Source organism: Chenopodium quinoa, unplaced genomic scaffold, assembly GCF_001683475.1.
Source record: "Chenopodium quinoa cultivar QQ74 unplaced genomic scaffold, ASM168347v1, whole genome shotgun sequence".
In the NCBI taxonomy this organism is placed as follows: Eukaryota; Viridiplantae; Streptophyta; class Magnoliopsida; order Caryophyllales; family Amaranthaceae; genus Chenopodium; species Chenopodium quinoa.
Genome location: NW_018745413.1, coordinates 1,594,009 through 1,616,563, shown reverse-complemented (window position 1 = coordinate 1,616,563; position 22,555 = coordinate 1,594,009). Strand labels below are relative to the sequence as shown.

At 35.6% G+C, this 22,555-nt stretch overlaps 2 protein-coding genes across 37 annotated transcripts; one reads left to right on the top strand and one right to left on the bottom strand.

The window, feature by feature from the left end:
• Positions 1-254: 254 nt before the first annotated feature.
• LOC110713457 lies at positions 255-14,126 on the top strand. 35 transcript variants are annotated; one of them, XR_002509946.1, is made up of 15 exons: positions 255-1,122; positions 2,656-2,894; positions 3,746-3,818; positions 3,948-5,603; positions 5,743-5,765; positions 5,875-5,938; positions 6,820-6,986; positions 7,300-7,385; positions 7,532-7,605; positions 7,884-7,935; positions 9,271-9,330; positions 10,122-10,392; positions 10,518-10,639; positions 13,211-13,353; positions 13,531-14,126. XR_002509946.1 is itself a non-coding variant. In XM_021891902.1 (4 exons), the coding sequence occupies exons 2-4, from the start codon at positions 13,283-13,285 to the stop codon at positions 13,925-13,927; spliced, it is 369 nt and encodes a 122-aa protein (XP_021747594.1). In that variant the 5' UTR covers positions 10,399-10,639; positions 13,211-13,282; the 3' UTR covers positions 13,928-14,125. The 35 variants fall into 35 exon arrangements, 1 of the variants encoding a protein (XP_021747594.1); XR_002509948.1 differs by having other exon boundaries at positions 7,884-7,939; XR_002509952.1 differs by adding an exon at positions 7,698-7,738 and having other exon boundaries at positions 7,884-9,330.
• Positions 10,646-14,682, bottom strand: LOC110713456. 2 transcript variants are annotated; one of them, XM_021891900.1, is made up of 4 exons: positions 14,311-14,682; positions 12,466-12,654; positions 11,631-11,835; positions 10,646-11,553 (listed from the first exon to the last, which is right to left on the bottom strand). In XM_021891900.1, exons 2-4 carry the CDS (start codon positions 12,493-12,495, stop codon positions 11,225-11,227), a joined length of 564 nt encoding a protein of 187 aa, XP_021747592.1. In that variant the 5' UTR covers positions 12,496-12,654; positions 14,311-14,682; the 3' UTR covers positions 10,646-11,224. The 2 variants fall into 2 exon arrangements, with proteins under 2 accessions (XP_021747592.1, XP_021747593.1); XM_021891901.1 differs by lacking the exon at positions 14,311-14,682 and having other exon boundaries at positions 12,466-12,714.
• Between the last annotated feature and the right edge of the window lie 7,873 nt (positions 14,683-22,555).

Here is a 22,555-nt window from a genome sequence, read left to right as displayed (position 1 = left end):
TTAAACCTCCACTAATGCTAGTTAGTTGTGATTGAACCTTTCAATCAACCTTCTACGGAGAAGAGAGACACGAACTAACCACGAACCACCACGACAAAAACACACGCGCCACCTAGGGTGGCCGGCCGTACGGAGGTGAGTGAGAGAGGGGAGGGCCGTGTGAGAGGAAAGAGAAAAGGAAGTTTAGGGTTTGGGGAAAACTGGTTGCCTTGTTTCACAATTCACTGATTATTAATTGTATAACAATTCACTGATGGATACTCACTTTTTGCATGTATTGGATGGCTCAGTTGCCACCTTCCACTTTGAAGTAAAAGAAATTGGCCAAAGGCTGACAGATGATGAAATAGATGAATTGAAGAAAAGCCGTTACGGGGATGTTAGAGGCCGCCATGCTAATTTAGCTGCTGCTTGAAGCAGATGTAGCGAAGCAAATTTCAAGTACTGTAAGAAGGTTTCAGTGGATGTGCAGCAAGAGCAGGTAGCTTCAAAGCCTTCATCTGATTTGGGGATTGCTACAAAGGCCTCTCTCTGATTCACATCTTGACAGTGGGAATAAGAATGGAGCAAGTTCTGATGGCGGCAGCTCCTGCTTGTGTTTCTAGTCCTTTGAAGCAGAAAAAGTACAGATGGTAGGAAAGGATTATGGTTTATTACTGAACCAGTCCTCAGCAGGAAAATCTAACTGCTTTGTCCCAAAGTCAAGCTCCTGAAGTGCCTCTAGCAACTTCTGATGGTAGAAAGGATGCTAATCCTGCTCAAGAACGTAGTGGTGTGACGGCTAAGGCTTGCTTTAGTGACAGTCTGTCTTCCTGTTGCTTCTGGTAAAGATGGTGGCATTCTTGTTGAATCTTCTAACAGTGCAAAGGCATCAACTTCATTAGCTGTGTGTAACACTATACCTACAATAAAGGTTGTAGATAAGGAGGGAGGGTTCAGATGCAATGCCATTTACTTTGGAAGCTCAGCATGCTGTTGGTGATATATATTGTTGGCTTGAGTAATATGTCATTGGTGAAAGAAACAGAAATTATTTCCAGCAAAGGATCTGAAGCATTGTGGTCTGATTGTATGTATTTTTGGAAAGGTTTCAGTTCTGGCTGGAAATGCCAACTTTTACAGGTAATCTAATTATCAGCTTCAGTAGACATTTTTGGTATCAAAAGAACTTGATGCGATAAGCTCTATCTATCTTGTGATCTTTAAGTGAATTTTTCATGAGTGACTGAAAGAAGATATGGTAAAATTCTTATCTACAAATTTTAACAGTAATTTTTGCGAGAAAGAAGGGGGTGGGGGACTGTCATAATGATATGTTAATTTGGTTTTGAATCAACTACTTGCAGAATAAATGGTATATGAGGTACAAATCTCTGTGATACATCAGTTAATACTTAACAGCTCCCTTTGGTTACCACTCTTTTTTTTCCCTGGCACATCAAACAGCCTCCTAGATGTTCACCTGTCATTGCTGTAAATTTCATTTATGTTGTTAAGGGCCCTATAAATCTGTAGCTTGGACCATGGTATTGAAAAATGTTTATACTGCTGTAATATGCTCCTGTGGAGCTATACTGCTTAGAGTCTCTGTATGGAGCAGTGGGAATTGTTTCACATGTATTTTTGCACTGTGAAGTGTCATAGTTAGATAACTTAGAATGGAGTTTCATTAGCTTAGGGTGATCAGTAGAAGACATTGTACTACTGTGCTTTTCTGGGCTATGTTTTCACTGGAAAGAAAGTTTTGTTCTTTATCTACGATTCCTCGTCGCCTTCCTTTTCTTTGTGGAATGTGGATGATAGCATCATTAGGTCTAGGGGCTGATGATGCGGGGCTTCTAATTTAAACACAAATTCTTGTGTCAATGCCCGCCCCATGCTAAACACTTCTCTATTAGGTTGGAGAGGACAGACAAAGACTGGGACAAGTTAACGTCTGTGATTGTTGCTGTTTCTTTCTCTGTTAGATATTATTAACATCACACAAGCCTAAGCCTATGATATGTGTTAGATATTGGTTGCACAGACTTGTGTCAGGGTCCCTCACAGCCTATCAAAGTATCTGACTCATATTCTTTCCGATGCAACCTTTAACGCTACCTGAAACAATGTGATGAACAAAAACTGCACATATTTTTATCGTTTACAGTTAATTTTAACTTTTTGTATATACATTATGATGAGACCTTTTATATATAGAGGTATTTTGAATGAAGGTAGCCAATAGACCAATGTGACCAATGCAGTCTAGTCACGTATTAATGCGACAATAAAGCTATTGGCAGGAATATATCTTCTTGTGCCTTCAAATTTCACCAATTATTGAAAAGCAGGCAAACATATTTAGAATGCTTCATGCTTGAGCAGCTTGCAAGCTATTACTTTATATACTCCGCTGTTCAGAAATTCACCTTAGGAATCAAGATGCTAATTCTTGCTACTTTTGCAAAGTAAACTAGAAATTAGGGAACTTCAGTCACTCTTTCCTTCCCCTATTGATTTGCACCCTTTCCTTTCACCAGCTGTTTCTCCTGTTAAAATTTTTTTTGCAGATGGTTAGTACTGTAATTTTTTCTAACCTGGTGGTATATATGCTAATATTGATCTATGAAGTTAGAGAGACATCCTAATAATGTACTCTTCTTTTTGGAAAAGGTGTACACAAAATGTGGAAGAAGTGCCATGCCATGCCAACCATGATGATGGGGTCTGGTGCTGTGTTTGTGGAGTGTTTGTGGACTGATAAATGCTGGAAATTGTTGCGTTGCTTGTCACAAAGAAGGCTTGTCACAAAGAAGGGTTCTTTGTATCTTTGGGTTTTTTTTATCTAACTGAAGTTGTCTCCTTCAAGATTGTTTGACTTCTTTGATTATGGCAAGCTTCTAAAGATGCAGGTAATTGCAATTGTTTAAGATAAATCCTGTTATTCTTTGCTCACAGTCTTTTGTTTCTCGAGGATTTTGATTGTACGATTCAGGCATTTTTTGCATGATCTTTTAACCTCTCAATCAATCAATCAAAGCCTTAGTCCCATAAGTGGGGTCGGCTACATGAACCAAAAATGATCAATCCATGGATTCATCCACAAAGATTTTCCTCCTCCACCCCCTATGATCGAGGGCCACATTCTCCTGTATATCCACTTGCTTCATATCCTTTCTAACTCCTTCCAACCAAGTCAATTTCGGTCTCCTCTACCTCGTTTGAAATCTCCCTAATCCCACTCTTCCACTCTTCGTACCGCTGCTCCCTGGGGTCTCCGTCTTACGTGTCCAAACCAACTCAAGCGTTTTTCCCTTAGCTTGCTCGTAATGTCTGCAACACCAACTTTCCTTTGAATAACTTCATTCTTGATTCTATTCCTTAGAGCATTTCTGCACATCAGATGCTATGTGACCCCTAACTTTTGAATGTGCTCCTTAAAAGCCCAACATTTTGTACCATTATTATTCAGACTGTTAAAATAATTTCAGCAAAATTTTTTAAGTCTGGTTCAACTCTTGTCATATTATATTAGCCACTCGCCATATCTTCCTCTTTGACATGAGTCTCAAGTGCTGGCTTCAAGTAGCTGATGATTTGCATTTGTGAGGTGACCAAGCTAAACGTTCCTGTTAGAAATGAAAAATCCTGTTGTATGTAGTCCTACTTTTTCGAAAGGGCTGTGCTTTTACTTATGTATATACTATCTTGTTCTTTCTTCTTCCCCTCATTCATGAAATTTGGCATGTTGAAAAATACGAAGGAAGCGATGTGGAACTGCACCAAATGAGGGCAATGACACTTTGTTCCTTGGCAATACTTGGACTAAGGAAGCGGTAAGATTGCTTTTTTTGTTGATAATTATTGGTGTAGATATGTTTTTTTTTTTTTTTTTTTTTTTTTTTTTTTTTTTTTTTTTTTTTTTTTTTTTTTTTTTTAACAACTCTTAAATTTTTATCTCACAGATAAAACAAAAAGCTTAGAGAATATACTGTTGAAGGCATTGAGTACATTACTCTCGTCCAAGACCCCCTGTGCGTTACTAGGGTTTTGTTTTATTCAGTTTTCTTGCCATGCGGATGCAACGTATACTTTACAAGAGGCTTCAAAAGCCTGACGCTGTTTTTGTCATACCGAGAGGATTGCAAGCAAAGGTTGCTCTTCAAGAGCCCCCGAGCCGGACCCTGAGGTTATGGCTAAGGTCAAATCAGATGGGCTTCCTCCTCATTGGGATGAAGATCGTGTTAGAAAGCATTTTAAAGGTTATGGGGACATTGAACGAACGGATTACGCTGGCGCGCAATATGTCATCCGCGAAGGGGAAAGATTTTTTTTGGTTTTGGTTTTGTTGACTTCATCTCACATGAGGCTGCCATTGCTTGCATAGTGGACGTGAACAGTAAGTAATTGGATGATCGAAACTCAAAGGTATCTACAAGTTCGTTTCGTTTATCACTGTTGTTTAATGTGTGAAATTGACTTTTCATGAAATTGGGATATCTCTCTCTACACGCGGAACTCCTTCCTTCCTTCCTTGCTGGTGATTGTTTAGCAAAGAGAGAGACAATTGCAGATGTTTTTCTATTTATCTGAAAGATTGAAATTGAAAGCTCCAATATCTTCATCATTTTATATAATATTAATAATAATTTGTTGTTATACCGTTGAATTGAATTATAAATTATTGTCATAACTATAACATTTTTTTTATTGTTATACATTAACTCCTATGCTTCGCAAGGCCGCAAGGGTCTAAAACTGGCTGCAAGTTTATTTTGGGTGGATGTGAAGCTCTTTCCCTCTCCCACTGAATTGAAGTTTAAATTATATGGGAATGATACAGACTTAAGTATAAAATGATATGAAATTCTGCTTAAACATGTTCACATTCTGTAGACGACTATGGTTGATATAAACAATCTTCCAGATCATACTTTTCAGCAGTTGACAGGTTACTTCAGTAGGTGCTGTCATAGCTGTGTAAGGACCTTCTGTTACATGTTTATATGAAGACACACACCTAGAGTCCTAGACTGCTGTTTCAAAACCTACCTCAAGGGTTTAAGATAAGTTACCAATCCTGTACAGTGTACACATTTAGACCCAAATTATCAGTTACTATGAAGTACGGCCTACTGCCTGCATTTTCACATAGGTTGTGCAAATACTTCTTTTAGTAGTGGCATCCAAACTGAATTGCCAATTTAAACATCAAATCAAAGGGATTGTTAATCATGGGTGGTAGAACCTCTGCACTTTCAGGAAAATTTTTCGAAAACTACAAAATCTCAAGAGGATGCAATGACACTGGTAGATCAGTCAACCAAGTACAATCAATATTATCCAACTCTTCAATTCCACAAATTTCCGAAATGGAAATATCTGTTGATTTATGTGGATTCTCATATATACTTCTTTCTAATAAAAAAGCAAATTTGTGTCATATGCAGGAGATTATTGGTATGTGTGACTTTGCTGTAAATGGCTCGATGATTCCCTCAGATCACAAGTCAAGAACGCCTCATTTTATTATCTGAGTAAGCAAAATCTGTTTTTGCAAAGCATGTTGTGGAAGTCATGCTATCAGAAAGTATGTCTTAAGGTTGCGTTTAATTACCAAGGTTCAACCTCTTTTTTGATTGATAAAATATACTACTGCTTTGGAAAAAACAAATATATTTTATTTCTAATTTATATTTTAATAATAAATAGCTGTTAAATCGTGTTTCTTTATCTAATACAGATTAATCTCTTTAACAGGTCCAAATCATGCAATGCTGGAGGTATGTTGCTGCTTTGCACATCAGTGTTACTCCATTTGATAAAAAGCTTTTTGGCCTCTATCTGTTTTCTATAAATATAAATGAATATATATTTATATTGATTGCATAGGTCTGGAATCCTCTTGGGATAGTGGGTGTAATCACAGCATTCAATTTTCCAAGCGCTGTTCTTGGTGAGACTTTTAGCAACATTTTTTTTCACTTGTCAACAGGGGCCAAAATGTCTTTTCCACTTTCCTTTCTTATGCTAAACTATGGTCTTGTGTCAGTTCTGCAACCTCTGTATTTGTAAAATGTCATAAAACTATTGTCTTCATGTCTGTTTAGTTTGTGGCAATTGTGTTGTCTGGTAAGTTATTTATGAATATTCTTTTAATTTTTTAAGTCCTACTTTTAGATACAAAATAGGCAGTTTTAGGAGTATATTTTTACCTTTTAATGTTGGGCCCAAGTATATTATTGTGGCCAGTAGGATTAAGCATGTGAGAGCTGAATCATCTGATACTTTGTAATGTTTGGATTCTTCATCGTACTACTGGCCAAGACCATAGTATGCCAATGTTATAGCAGTACAGTTTGCCTATTGATTCTGTTAGTGTTTAGGTGATAGATGATATGAAAATAAACTGATAGAAGGCTGAAGCCCTGAAAGACTCTTGTTTACTGTGGCATTGTGTCATGTTACTTGTCATTCTGCTGATTTTTCTTGTAAAATTGTGGACTCCTTTTGTTTTTCATATTGATATGCCTTGTGCAGAATGTAATCTATTTCACACAAGATCTGGTTGTGCATAATTAGTACATGTCTACTCTATCGTTCGTGGCTACAACCTTCACAAACCCCCCACCCACGTGCACACACACACATAAAGACAAGCCCACCTAACATAAACTGTAGAGTAAATGTATGTATTGAACCCTTGTATACAGTCATTATTTCTTCTTTATTACCCTTTTCCAAATTTCCCTCAGCTGATCATTCAGAAATTGCATTTGAGTCTCATAGGTATGCTTAATTTGATTGGATCTAATGCTACACTTCCATTGAATTCAGGTGCCCCAACAACTCCATTGCAATAACCTATATCATAGCTGGTGCATTTGAGAAGAATAATTTGTCAGGAGCAATTTTCACCTCCCTTTGCGGTGTGGCTGAAATCGGTCAAGTAATTGTAAAAGATACACGCATTGCATTTGTTTCTTTTACAGGAAGTTCTAAAGGTAGATTGTAATATTTTTACTCATATATTGTTTACAACCTTTACATATGAGTGAATTGTTTTAATGTTGATATTTGCTCTCTTATTGAAATTTATGACCTATAATGTGTGTGTGTCTATATATATATATATATATCTTATCTTACTACTATAAAAGTGTTTTGTGGTAAGGTTATTGTTCATTGATGAACAGTGATTTGACGCCCCTACCCTTACTTCACCCCTATTTTCACAGTATATTTTTTCAATTGATTTTCACGTTTTATCTTTTTTATCTTCTTCTTCTTCCTTCCTTTTTCCATTTACTTTTTCAGAGTTCATAAACTACGGCATAATCACCGCATGCGACCTATGTTCATTCCTTTGATTCTCTTATACTTCTCTCCATCAGTAGACCATCGTATGTTATCAATTTTCTGACATTAAATTAAATTAATTTGAGGTTTTCTTTCTAAATTAATTTTTATACTCCGTACAAAAAAATAAAATAATTGGGATCAAAATCACTGATATATCACTGCCAATTACTACTCTTACTCCTAACAGCATCAACAACAGTAGCAGGAAATCAGCAGCAACCTCAACAAACGCCTCTTGTTTGACCGCCGCTACGGTTGGGTGTTAGTCTCTCTCTCTTTGTCTCTTCTTACACTGCAAAATTCTATGTTAGATAACCACTCTATATTCATGGCCAAACTATGATTCCTTTTAGATAAACCCATCTCAATAAGCTTTTGCTGGTGCTCGTGGAATGTAATTCCTCTACCACTACTTATTATTTATTTATTTTAATTGTTAATTTTATCTCTATTTTTTTCTTGTAAATGTTTATATTATCTATCTATCTATCTATCTATTTAATTTAATTTCAATGTATGTATTTTTGATGTTTGATTAGGTTCTGCATCGTCCCTCTTGCAAAATCATTGCTAGATTTGACCTCTCACTCAGTTGGTTATTCTTCTCTACTCTTTAACTGCTTGAATTGTATACTTAAGTTATTGATATTTACCAAGTTTTTAGCTTTGCGTTTTGATGTTGTAACTTTGTATTCTTGCATAAGATTTTTTGTTTCACTCAATAAGTTTTGTAACCCATATAGATTATATTTTGTAAAGAGCTTATGCAAATATGCAACCAATCACTATTACTTCGTACTGTGCGTAGTAAAGAACTAAAGACTAAGACTAGGAGACAGGTTTTGTTTTATGCACTGTTGAATCTATCTTAATAAATAGGTTTCCAATTTAGTGCATAATTTGCTTGCTAAACTAGATGTTTAAGCTTTGGCTACTGCTATAGATGTTTTTGGATGGAAAAAGCGCTGTTATTGGTAGCAATCTTTGGGGTAAAATATGTATTGAATGCATGTTTTGATTTAAATGTGATTTCGAATCACAATAATGGTGGTTTGGGAATGGCCTTATAGTTGAAATGTTATTGTTAGCAATCTTTGGGGCACAGTATGTAACTATGTATTGATCGCATGTTCTGTTTTAGAAGTAACATCTAATCAGAATAAAGATGGTTTGAGCTTGGTTACTTAGTTGAAAGCCTGGTGATGTATATGTGTAGTGTCTAGCTGCAGTGTTTAACCTTTTTTACTGCAAGTGATCACTGATGGCAGCATATCAGTAACTGCAGTATCATATAAGCTGCATTCAGAAATCAGAAGAAGATTGTCAGTTTTAGCAGATTAAATCTTACAGTATATGCAATATCATAGTAAGACCCTTAGAATCATACTCTTATTTGCACCTCAGCCTTCGACTGGCAAACTGAATAATCAGATGTCGAGTGTGGCACCAGCTCTTGTTGTGTGTTCTTGGAAATACTTTATAGTATAGTAGATTTTAGCTATAAGCATAATAAAGCGTAGCCTTGCATGATTGTTGGGAAAATAACAGCTTAACTCTTTATAGGATTTGAGGAATCTTGAAATTAGATAAATATAAGTTAATGATTGATAAAGTATTATGAAACTTCGTTGCTTGGTCTTTCAAGAACATAAACACATGCACAGATGGAAATGTCAGAATATGTACCCGAATTTTTCAGAAAAGACCATAAGTCATGCTGTTTCTTGTACTCCTTTGGCCCCCCCTTAAGTTTGATTTACTCTGCTTGTATCAAGTACACTGTATCGTTCAATTAACAATTAATTTCTGCTCATTCTTTGGTTATAATTGAAACATGTGATCATATTATATTGTTATCATATCATATTGTTTATGAGTTAGTTTTGTGATGATGAGTTTCAAGTAACTTATTTATGCTGAATGCAGCTTCATTGTTGACGAATATGGTTTTCCTTGGCATCTTGGTGAGCAGTTATAAATTTTAAGGTAAGAAGTGAAACTTCAGAGCATATAAGCTCTGTTACTCAGATTATCTTTTCTACCATGATTATTTATCGAATCCTTGACTCTGAAGTATGATTATGAACTCTTGGCATTCTTCTTTAAAAAAAAAAAAAGGGCAGCCCGGTGCACATTGGCGTCCCTGCTAGGCGAGGGTCGGGAAAAAAGGGTCCCACCACAAGGGTGTATAAAGGGGCAAGCCTTCCCTTGTCATTTTTGACAAGAGGCTGCTCCTAGGACTTGAACCCGTGACCTCAAAGTCAGGCAGCGACACCTTAACCGGTGCGCCAAGGCTCCCCTTCAAAAAATTCTTGGCATTCTTCTTTGTTCCAAAAAATTTCATCCACAAGCAGTGAGTATAAAATGTGCTTGTGGATGAGATTGGTTAACTGTTGGCCTTGTATTGGGATTAGCGCAGGTTTCTTTTCCATGCAATTAAGTAGACCAGTTACATAGACTGGTTCTGATGGAATAACCAAGTCGGATACTTGGACAAATACCAATGTCTTAAACCAAAACCATAACCAAAGTACAGTTGGAATAGTAGATAGGGATACCTTATTTGCCTTTCACACTTCCTCAAAAGAAAAAGTGGTACAAGAACAGTATTGCTATCCAGCTACATTAGTTTAAGGTTAAGATTACAAGCGTTTGAGCATAATTTATCTGTACACTATTATTGGTTCTAGATTGTTGCAACTAAGCTTAAAATGATCGGCAAATTATATGTGGCAAGAACCCCACCAAAAGAAATTCATATTACTCTTCTTTTGTAGGAGTTTCCGTTGGCCTCTTCACATAAGAACATTTCGGCTTACAGCACCTCATTGTCCATATTATATGTGACAAGAACCCCACCATTACAAATTCTGTCAAGCCTGAAATCAGTTTGTATTTATTGTCTCAGACAAAAGCTGTTTTGTATGTACTTTCACTGTCATTTGATTGACGCTACATCATGCAGACTCTAGGCAATAGAAATAAATAACTCCTTCCCCAGGGTTTAAGTAGCTCATCTTCACTCAGAAGCTACTTCAGATGGATCGGGTTAGTGCTATTGCTTGTTCTTCTGCAGTATGGAATTATCATACCATGGAGGATAAACTCAAAATTTTTGTTTGTATTCCTAGTTACCATGGTGTTCCTCAATTAACACAATTGTTTTGCTGCAGGCCTGTGGTGGCATAGTGAATGTAAACATCCCCACAAACGATGCTGAAATCGGTGGTGCCTTTGGAGGTGGCAGGGAAGCAGGAAGTGACTTATGGAAACAATACATGAGGCTTGCAACATGGTATGTAGATTTTTTTTTTTTTTTTAAATTACTTTTTTAAAACTAGTGATCAAGTTTTTTGGCATTGACTGATTACTTTTGTTACTGTAGAGTTTCAGTTCTAGGTTGTTTATGCGGCATTTCCACCATACTCCTTACTTTTCCATGTTCACTCCTTCCATCCTTCCCCCCCTAGGTTTTCCATCAACAAACAAACAAACAAACAAATAAACAATTGAAAATGTGTTTTGCATTTATATTTTCCATTGTTTTACTTGGAAGATAGTTTTCTGTGAAAAATGGTTTTCCGATAAAACAAACGGAGCCTAAAAGAAAGTGGATGGATGGGAAGAGTGAACAAACAGTTTACCAATGAGTGCCATAAAATGTTGATAAACTGTATATTTAATAGGTTTGGGGTTATGCAGAGGCTACAATGCCTGTATTATTATATGCCTTTATACATTCTTTCATAAAGGAAGGTGATTAATGTAAGTTGCTCAAATTAGAAACCAATTGATCATAAGTATGATAACTGAATGTGGTAGCATTTGAAGGCTATTAAACAGAACTAAATTTTACTCTTAACGAACTGTTTTTGACTCATTATAGACAAGGTTTTACTGAATCATTACAGTATATCAGACCATAAGTACTTAGAAAGATATAACTAAGTAGAACGAAACTAATCAAACCAGAAAAAAACTGTGGCAGCTTTTTGGTGTTTGTGTTGTCTATAGTTGGGGGGATTTTGTTGAATTCAGTGTCAACCTTCATCTCTATCTCGAATAGGTAATGCTCACTGTCTTTGAATCTGAACGCTAGCTGAAAAGCCGAGTCAGTAGCCAGTGTAAGCTCCCTGATAAAATCTTGACCCTGAACTTGGTCCCAAACAACACCTGCAATGATCCTTCTCTTGATCGAAATAGCCTCCACTGCCAATTTAATTTACACATCATTTTATAATTTACATGGTTTAATCCTGAATTAGGAAAAAAAAAGGAAGTCATACCTATCTTTGGAACCACAAAATCCAGGTCAAACAACTTTCTTAGTCTGATTGCTTCTTCGAAGAATTGGACTTGATTTGTTATTATTGTCTGTCTTGCCGCATATCTGTCATAACGCTTACGAACAAATCTAATGGGGTCCATATCATCCAGGCACATCCAATTCTTGAGAACGTCCTGTTTCAATTGACTAGACATCACTTCATCCTGTAGAAAAAAATAAGTTATTAACTATATTGAACTTGCAAAGATTTCCCTCACCCCTAGCAAAGAGTACTACTCACTCATAGCTCTAATGACAAGCTAAAAATAGAATTGCCAAAATCATCAAAATTTTCATCATATTCGCAGTATTTGCAATTGAATCAATTATCAATATGTTATGACTTGGTTGAACTCACTTTAACAACAAACACTCAACAATAGCACAACAATGAAAGCAGTAAGGCAGGATTGAATAACTAGAGGAAGAACGCCAAAATAGGGGAAGTTAGGAGCTTTGATTGATTCAAGGAAAACCTAATACAACCCACGGCTATTGTACAGTACAAAGATTTTCTCTCAACATGACTGAATGAAAATTCCAATAGCCAACAACCTCCTAGATACAACATACCATCTCCATCACCACTTTCCTTTCATTTCATTGGCTAGCTAATAATGTCAAAATTGCTACCAATCATAACAACAAATAAACAGCCAAAAATAACAGCAAAGAACATTCTAATTAATATTAGGATTAATCTTTTTGTTACGACAAGTATAAGTGTAAATTACTTGAGGCCTATGCATAACACAATATTAATACCAAAAACCTATCAAAATGTTTTTTTTTACCTGATACTTTGCAATTGCTCTTGGTTCCATGGGTGGTTTTCCAATCAGATTATGAATTGTGAAAAGTGGGTCTATGTTTGGGTCAAATGGTTTGTTGTTCAAGAAATCAAGAATTTATATGCTTTTACATGTGTTTGCACCAAGTTGAATCTCTCAGTTGTTACTGTGGAAAAGTGGTATTTCTTGATCCTGGAACAAAATAAAAACAAGTTAACATAATCACACAATTACATAATCACACTATAATAGATTCTAATAATCGACGGCAGTTGTATTTAGTGATCCAGGTCAAGGTATAAGGTGCAAGCTATACCTGGATATCTATCTTATCCGCAAGGGATTTACTGAAAAGAGGTATTAGGTGAGTTCTAATTTGCTCATAAGAAAAATGGTTTCTATCTCTAAAAGCTTTTCTCTCTACATTAATGACTCAGGAGGTTAACTCCTGCTGCCCTTGTTGTCTTTAGAGTAAGTTTTAATTAGGGAAGGTCTTTAGTTAAGTGTCTTTTCCAGTTTTAGCATTTCTTTTAGTGTTATTCTAGTCCGTCTTTTCTTCTTTCTGATCATTTAGTTAGTGTCTGTCCGTTTTGTTCCATGGATGCGTCTAGTACTCAAACCCAGGTGACTTCAATGGAGGTTATGGTTATCAATTTAATAGATTCTAATTAACATAATCACACAATTTCATAATCGCATTATATAATAGATTCTAATAATTGATGGCAGTTGTATTTTATTGATCCAGGTCAAGGTATAAGGTGGAAGCTATACCTGGAGATCTATCTTATCCGCAAGGGATTTACTGAAAAGAGGTATTATGAAAGTGGTGGGTAGTGGTGCCTCAATTCGGATCTGGGAGGACCTGTGGGTTCCAGACCAACCGAGCAGGTAGTTTTTTTTTTTTTTTTGGGTAAATAAAGATTTTATTGCCAAAGGCAAGAAAAAAGTACAACTTACAGCAAGCTAAGTTGCACCAACACCCCCCCCCCACCCCCCCCAACTACACAAGCCTAGACAGGCAACCAAACCACCCAAAGTTCTGACTACAGTGATGCCACCTTCTAGGAAGGGTTCACCAAGGAAGACAGAACAGCAAAACTGGACTCAGAGAACAGACCACCTTCTAGGAAGGGTGCCTGGACCCAGGACCAACCAAGCAGGTAGTTGTGGCAAATATTCTATCTATTCCTTTGCCAAAATTTGAGGATAAAGACTCCGGATCTGGAGGTACTCAAGAGATGGATCTTCAATTTTATCAGATGTCTCCGAAGAGACGAGATGGAAACTTTTCTGTCAAAGTGCTTACTATGTGGAGCTTGAGAGTAAGAAAAAAGCTGGGTTTCTGATCCTAAATCTTTGGAGGAATTTGTGGAAGGCTGAAATCGTTCCAAAATTTAAAAAAAAAATTGGCTGCAGAATGCTACGTGAGGCTTTACCTGTTGCTGAGAAATTGAAACTTTGAGGTTTAAAGTTGTGGATTTAGCTAATGATCGTAGAAGCAAACCCCCAATTTTTGAGATTAGAGCAATTTGTGCAACCTTCATAATCAATGTATCACTATTGCACTGTTGAAGGTAAATTAAAATCAAAATTATAATTATAATTATAATTATAATTCTCTTATTTATTACAATATTATTACAATTAAAAAGTGCTGTGGATTTGGTAGTAATCTTATTTATTACAATATTATTACAATTTGTCCAACCTTCATAATCAATTTATCACTATTGCACTGTTGAAGGTAAATTAAAATCAAAAGTATAATTATAATTATAATTATAATTATAATTCTCTTAAAAATGAGAATCAAAGAAAATGGAAAACAGGAATCATGCGAAGTACCTGTTTTGTCCCTTGCGTGAATCCTTGCTTCAGTCGTTGCGTACTATCTTGTGGGAGGTTGAGGGTTTATCTTGATTTTATTTTGGGAAATTTATACTTCATTTAATATTTAAGGAAAAATTGTAAATAGCCCCCTCTACTTTTCAAATTTTTTGAGATTACCTCTTTTTTTTTTTTTTTTTTTTTTTTTAATTTTAAATTTAACTCCCTTGACTAGGGGGTTTGGTAATACCCGTATCTGTAATTTTATTCCCATACCCGGACCCTATGGGTCTAGCAGGGTCCAAATAGGGTTTGTTGCCTTTTTTTTCCCCTAATTTTTATTCTTTTTTTAGTGTACGATTGCATATTTGCATATAGCACGCAAAACAAAGTATTAATACTACATGAGAATTGAAAACGTTATGATTAATTTGACAAATCGTAAAACTATGAAAAAAACTAATACGGAGCTCAAAATATTTTTTTAAAACCTGCAATGTAGATGGTTTTCTGAAACCGGCGATGGAGTACTAAAGCTGAGGAGTGAGGTTTCTCTGTTGGACTCGTGAAAGTGAAATAGGAATATGCGGCAAAGTTGGCTATACATATGCTCCTTACGATTTTACTTTTTTTTTTTTTGAAAACACCTACGGATAAATATATTAAAGGAGGTCAATTTCCGCCAAAGCTAAAAGACTTTGAGGGAAAGGACCTAAACAAACACGTTCGTTACAACCATTGGAATCCCACCTAGCAACATTGTGGGCTAAAATATTCCGCACGCTTAACATAAGAAACAGAAAAATCAATAAAACTACGAGAAAGAGAACAAATATCATCCACAAGCAAAGAGAAAGGAGTGAAAGTAGCAGCATTCTTCTTCACACCACCATCAACATTGGCAGAATCACTCTCGAGAATCACCGAATTGTAGCCCAATCTAGCAGCCACTTGGAGTCCATAACGGCAAGCCGCGGCTTCAGCATCATCAATCCCCCATCCAGCTCTCTCCCTACGCACAGCAGCCCCTAAAATATTACCAAACTCGTCCCTGATCACCACCCCAAGCCCTGTCACACTACCCACATGAGCATCGCAATTAATCTTCACCATTCCACCACAAGGCCGAGACCACGAACTAGCAGATTGCTGCCTCGGAACAGCAGACCCCATAAACATATTCTTCGCATACTCACCATACTCAGAGACAGATTTGAGGAGGTTTGAAGCAACACTAACCGGGCAAACATTTGCGCCTTCAAACACCACCATATTTCGGCACCACCAAGCAGCCTAAGCAAGAGAAACAATCGCTCTCAGCTCAGCACTGCTGACTTTTGCAGCTAGCCAAAGAAGTCTATCGCAGAAGTCATTAGACGGGGCCTGGGATATCAGCAAGGAGAAGTTACTGCCCATATGCTTTGAGCAGCAGTACACTCAAACAGAGCATGGATCATAGATTCATCTCCACACCTGCGAATAGAACATGTAGCATTGTCCACCACATGCCTAAAAATTAGTCTCTCCCGGACTGCTAAGAAGCCTTTGCAAGATTTCCAAAGGAAGTGAGCTAACTTTGGAGGACCCTTTATACCCCAAATTAATCTCCATACAGCACTAAGCGGCTGGGGATGTGCACTTGCAGCACCTTGCTTAGCCAACCAATACCCCGATTTCACTGAATACACCCCACCTTTAGATGGCCACCAATACATCACATCATTCATAGCTCTCACAGATAAAGGAATCGATAAGATTTGTGACTGCTCTACAGCATTAAAGTTCTCCATAATCACATCTTCACGCCAAATCATAGCCTCATGATCAATCAAATCACACACACGAAGCTCCATATTACTATGAGGCAATGGCGTTGGCACACACACGGATGAACGGCCAGGCAGCCATGCTGAATCCCAAACCGAAATACTACTTCCATTCCCTACTCTCCATTTCAAACCATCAAGAAGCAAAGACTTAGCACCCCATATACTCCTTCAAGTATAGCTAGGGTCGAAACCCCTACTAGCCTCCAACACATCACAATGTTTAAAATACTTTGCTTTCAAAATAGAATGTAAGAGAGTACCTTGGTTATGGTGTAAACGCCAACATTGTTTTGCCAATAGAGCTTGGTTAAAACATTTGAGATCACGAAAACCCATACCTCCAAGACATTTCGGTTTGCATAATTCCTCCCATTTTTGCCAATGGAGTTTTTTCCTCGATGTCGTAGAACCCCACCAAAAGCGAGCTAAAAGAGAATGAATTTCATCAATGATACCATCCGGAATCCTCATAATGCTCATCATATAGGTTGGAATCGCTTGAGCCACCGCTTTGATCAAAACCTCTTTACCCGGCATAGACAAAAGCTTCTCTTTCCAACCCTGCAATTTATTCCATAGCCTTTCCTTCAATCCGGCAAAAATAGCACGCTTCGATCTGCCAATAATTGTTGGTAAGCCAAGATATTTCTCGTGTTTCTCAACTTCCCGAACTTCCAAAGTATCCACAATTTCTTTCCGACGGTTGATGCAAACTTTTTTTACTAAAGTCAACTTCAGTTTTGTTTAAATTAATTTTCTGGCCCGAAGCTCTCTCATACTTGCTAATAATATTAGCTATCACAGAGCACTCTTGAGTATTAGCTCTAGCAAAAAGAATACTGTCATCGGCAAAGAATAAATGTGACACCCGGGGAGCCCCTCTACAGATCTTGGCCCCATGAATAAGCCCATCATTAGCCGCCTTATTAATCAGACACGAAAAAGCGTCAGCACATAATAAAAATAAATATGGTGAAATCGGATCACCTTGACGAAGGCCCCTAGAAGGAGCAACTGACCCCGAAATCTGTCCATTGATCTTGAAAGCAAACTGAACACTTTGTAAGCAGCTCATAATTCTACCAACCCATGCCATCGAGAAACCCATCTTACACATCACCTTCTCCAAAAAGACCCATTCCACCCGATCATACGCATTACTCATATCCAACTTCAACGCAATACTACCATCCTTCCCCTCCCCTCCACGTTTCATAGCATGAAAAATTTCGAATGCAACAAGAGCATTGTTAGAAATCAACCGACCCGGAATGAATGCACTCTGATTAAGGGAAATCACCTTATCCAAAATACCCTTCAATTTATTAGCCACCGTTTTCGACACAATTTTATAAATAACATTACAGCAGCTAATAGGTCGGAACTCCGTTAGATGAGATGGAGAATCACACTTCGGAATAAGAACAATGCAAGTATTATTAACATCCGATAAATCCACGTCCCCCCTCCACCAATCCTTCACAAAGGCAACGATATCAGGACCAACAATATGCTAGAATTTTTGGAAAAAAAGAGCGTGCATACCGTCGGGGCCGGGAGCTTTATTAGGGTGCATTTGGAAAAGAGCAGTTCTAATCTCCTCCAAAGTCGGCTCACAGTCAAGCATGGTGTTCATGTCGTTTGAGACCACCCTTTCAATGCCCTCTAAAGAATCCTGAAAACCAGTCGGAGAACTAGTAGCAAAAAGATTAGAGAAGTAGGCAGAAATCAACCTCTCCAAGTCCACACGTTGCTCAAACCACTCCCCCGCATCATCAAAGAGGCCCTTAATTCTATTCTGCGCTTTCCTCTGATTCGCCTAATGATGAAAATATTTAGTGTTTTTATCCCCATCACGGAGCTCATTAGCCCTTGCTCTAGCATACCAATACGATTCCTCCAATCTGTATAAGGCCTCCATGTAATACCTTGTATTTTCATACGTATTTTCCAATTAATTAGTTAAGAAGTATTTTATAAAAAGTGTATTTTAGTAAATTTATTATTTGGAGCCAAAATAATTTCAAATTTTGGCGTCAAAAGCATTTTGAAAACTAATCATTATTTTGGATAAGATTTATTATCCATTTATCTTATCTTAAAAACCGGATTATTTACATATTTCGGATATTTTAATTAAAGCAAAATTATATTTTATTTATTATATTAAATGGCCGAAAATTCCCATTTATTTAGCTAGGAAATTCGGATTTTCTATGTATAGAAAATCTGATTTTCTTAGTTAATTATTGGTGAATAATTGGTATTTAATTAATTATTTATTTATTTACTTATTCTATATTATTTACACAATTATTTTTATTCCTTAAACCGAGCAAAATCTTCCTAAATACTAATAAGGGAATCTCTTATTTTCCATAATTCTAATTCTCCATCTTTTTGATATCCAATCATTATATTTTCTTGCCATTCACTCTTCTTAATTATTCCCCAAGTAATTCCAATTTCCTTAATATTTTCCATGACATACATACCTTCCATATTCAATTATACACAATCCCTTCAAATATCCAAACTTTCCTTAATTCTTTACTCACTTCTCCAAGTAATCTCTTAAACCTTAATTACCATAATTCTTCCGACATTTTCCTACCATAATTCATGCTCATACTAGCCTATAAATACCCCTTCATACCTCTCACATTCTTCACACCAATTCTCTTCTTTTCTTCTCCTCAATTTTACACAAATCATCCCGTTTATCTTTGAAGCCAATTTTCGGGCACTTCTGGTCAGTTTTTGGGGTATTGACGTTTCACAGAAAGTTGTTCCTCTCGAAAGGTCCTTGAGGTTAGGCTCAAGAATCACCCAATTCGGAGCTATATTAAAGGAGTTATAGCCTCTACAAGTTCTGCCTATTATTTCCTACGCAAATCCAATTCTTCTCTTTTCCTTGGTTTTTTATCTTTTCTTCTTCTCTTCTCTTATTCAAGTATTATTATTATTATTATTATGGGGATTTATAAAAATTATGATGAGTAGTTTTAATTATATAAAATCATATTTTTAATGATGTTTATGAGAAAATAATTTAAAAGGTTCATGTACATATAGTTGGGGGTTTTTAATTATTTGTTAACCTTATATTGATTAAGGTTATATTTATTTGTAGGGTGTGTTTGACCAAGATTCTTGAGGTTCTTTTGGTGTGTATAGCTAAGCAAGGATCAAGGTACGTTAGGTGCCTAGCACCTTTGAAAGTGATTGGTTTGAATAACATGTTTTATATGATTTGATTGGTGATTGAATTAAATTGATTTGAATTATGATTTTGAAATAAATTATGTTTGGAGGTATTGATAAAAGTATTTTGAATGATTGATTTTTAAATCATGTTTTTAATGGTTTGAATTACTTATCATGTTTGGATTTGATTTGAAAAGTTTATTGAATTAAATAGAAGGTTTTTCAAGGAAGAGTTATTGATTTTGAAAAGTTATTAATATGAGATTTTTATTCTCAAGTATTTATTTAAAAGGTTTTGATTTTGAAAGTATGTGGAATTGTTGAAAAGAAGTTTGAACTATATTGGAATTACTAAAAGGATTTATTGAACCATTGAATTATTATTATTAATGCTTTATAAGCATGTTGATAATCCCACTATGCGGATTTGGTTTATTGATAAGGCCTTGGACTTTGTATGACCGGGTCTTTCCTCAAGAATAGCCTTGTATTATAAGGAGACTAGCTTAGGGGGTGTGCACACTTGGGTGAGAAATTGGATTAAAAGAAACTGGTTCAAAAAGGAATTGGATTTTAAAGGAATTGGTTTATCAATTATTTTGAATGTTGAATCATTGGAATTGGTTTTGAATCATGAGTTTTGGAATTATTGGATTATTTATTGGAATTTGGTTTTAAAGCATGTTTGCGAATAAATTGAGTTTAATTATCTTGCACTTATCGTACTTAGCATAATTTGCTAATCCGTATTTCTTATTTGTTTTGGTTCGCCCTGTTTACCGTAATGGTAAGCAGTGTTGACTATTTTCAGGTGGAGTCATGAATGAGCATATGGGAGTCCCGGGATTTGCTTCACCTAGTTTAGGAATGTTGGTCTTGTCTTTATTTTTGAGCACTCATAAAAATGTTACTATTTTTATAAGTATTAATAAAAGAAAGTTGAGTTTCCGCTGCAAAGTATTGGTTTTATTTAGAAAGTTTGAGTAGCCTTGCGTGATCACGCAGCAGTAATACGCCCAAGTCTATCTCTACGGTATAATTATACGTATTATACTGGTATTTCCGTAGAAGGAGATTTGGGGGTGTTACAAAATCTAATAAAATGTAAGGCCGGTTGTAATTCGATCAACATAGGTTATTGTATTAATTTGATTAACCACCTCCAACTATGGATGTAAGTGAGGCAAATGAAGTAGGAGATTTGATCCATCCTTAGATTGGTATATGATCACATTCGAGTTGGTTAAACATTTCGGGTCAAACGCTTTGGATCATATTCGGGTTGGTTAAACACTTCGGGTCAAACTCTTCATGTCAAATTTCGATTGTTCAACTTCGGGTTGGGTGAGCTCAAGTGTCTGGTTAGGATTAGGTTTACTCAATTTTTGGGTCATGTATGGGTTGGGTTGGGTTAATTTTGGGTTTTAAGTCATTTTTCCGGTCAATGATTTTGGGTCAAATTTGGGTCATGCTTCGAGTCATTCGGTTTATGTCAATGATTTTGACTTGAATACTTTTTCTCATTTCTCCCTTTATTTATATCCATTTTCTATTAAATTAACAGTATTTTGTTGTACTTTAAAATTGAACACCTTATCTCATAAAGTTTTCTTAAAACCTTTTGCCTTTTACTTTAAACATAGTATTATTTACTTTTACAGTATTTTCATTTACGTATAATCGAATAACATGTTTTTGACTTTAATAATATATATATATTAAAATTGAACACCTTATTTCATGAAGTTTATTTTAATACTTTTTTCCTTTTACTTTAAACATAGTATTATTTACTTTAACAGTATTTTCATTTACTTATAATCGAATAACATGTTTTTGACTTACTTTTTCCCATCTCCACCTCTACAATTGATTCATTTTTTATTACTTTAAAAGTATTTTCTTTACTTTAAAATCGAACACCATATTTTAGAAAGATTTTTTTTAAAAAATAAAATCATTTACTTTAAACATATTATTATTTACTTTAACGCTATTTACATTTACTTTTATTTCTATCATCATTTTTGAGAAAGAACAATCCTAGTAATTTAACTTAGATATATAATATGTATTCTTTTTTTAACACAAACTGGAAATATTATATTAAGTGGCTAAAGCCATAGTTTTAATTACAAATAGCATCATATATTTTTTACATTTATAATTGATGCTAACCAAAATAAGGCCCAATATATATACTAGAACTACCAAATTGTTATACAACAATCCCTGAAATTCATTTCCCTAAACCTGCACTAACCCAAAAGCTATTTCATCCATCACAAAAAGAAACACATAAAACTACAGAGACATAGCAGTAGCTACTGTAGCATTTCTTCAGATTCTTTCTTTTCTTCCCAATCCTCAACATTTGTTAGAAGTTTCTTCTTCATTTGATTTTTTTCACTGAGAAGTAGGTCAAGCACTGTTCTTACATGATGGTGATTCAGTCTTGCAAATTCCTGTAAAAAAAATAAATTATAAATAAATTATACTCTAAGTATAGATTAGTTATAAAGTGTAACGACTTCAAAAATAAGTATGTTAACTTACCTCTGTTATTGTTCCTAATCCTATACCGTTTGCACCATCATAAACCTTCATATGCAGCAGTAGATAGCTTGCTGAGAAATTTTCCTCTCTTTCTTTTTGGAATGGAAGTTCAATTATTCTCAGCTAGTAGGACAGCATATCATTTGCCTGTGGATGCTTTCTTTTTTAAAACAACTTCTGCACTTGTATCACCTGCAATGCAATAATGAATATTAGTATAATAATAAAAGATATTGAAAAATGAATTTAAAGATAATTTTTTAATCTACTGGTTCTTTACCGTTTCTAAGATAAAACTCTGTAAAGGCTCATATTCTTCATTTGTCTCATACAAAGTGCTGTCTAGATGATCAATTGTTTCATCTTTGAATTTTATCACAACAAGAAAATAATGCTCTTCTAACTTCAAAGGTATAAATACCTGCATATAGATTTGTTTTACATATAGTTACTTTAAACCTGTTTTTAATTACTTTAAACATATATTGTTCTACTTTAATATTAATTTTGTCTTACACATTGAGCTGCATCCATGTCCAATGATTGTGAACTGTTCCAATCTATCCATAGCTTTTGCAGACTTGTTACTCCCTTTTTTCCATGAGCATTCAAACACATTGTTAAAGCATCCTTCCAAAAAAAATCCAACTATTATTTCTAATATTTATTTA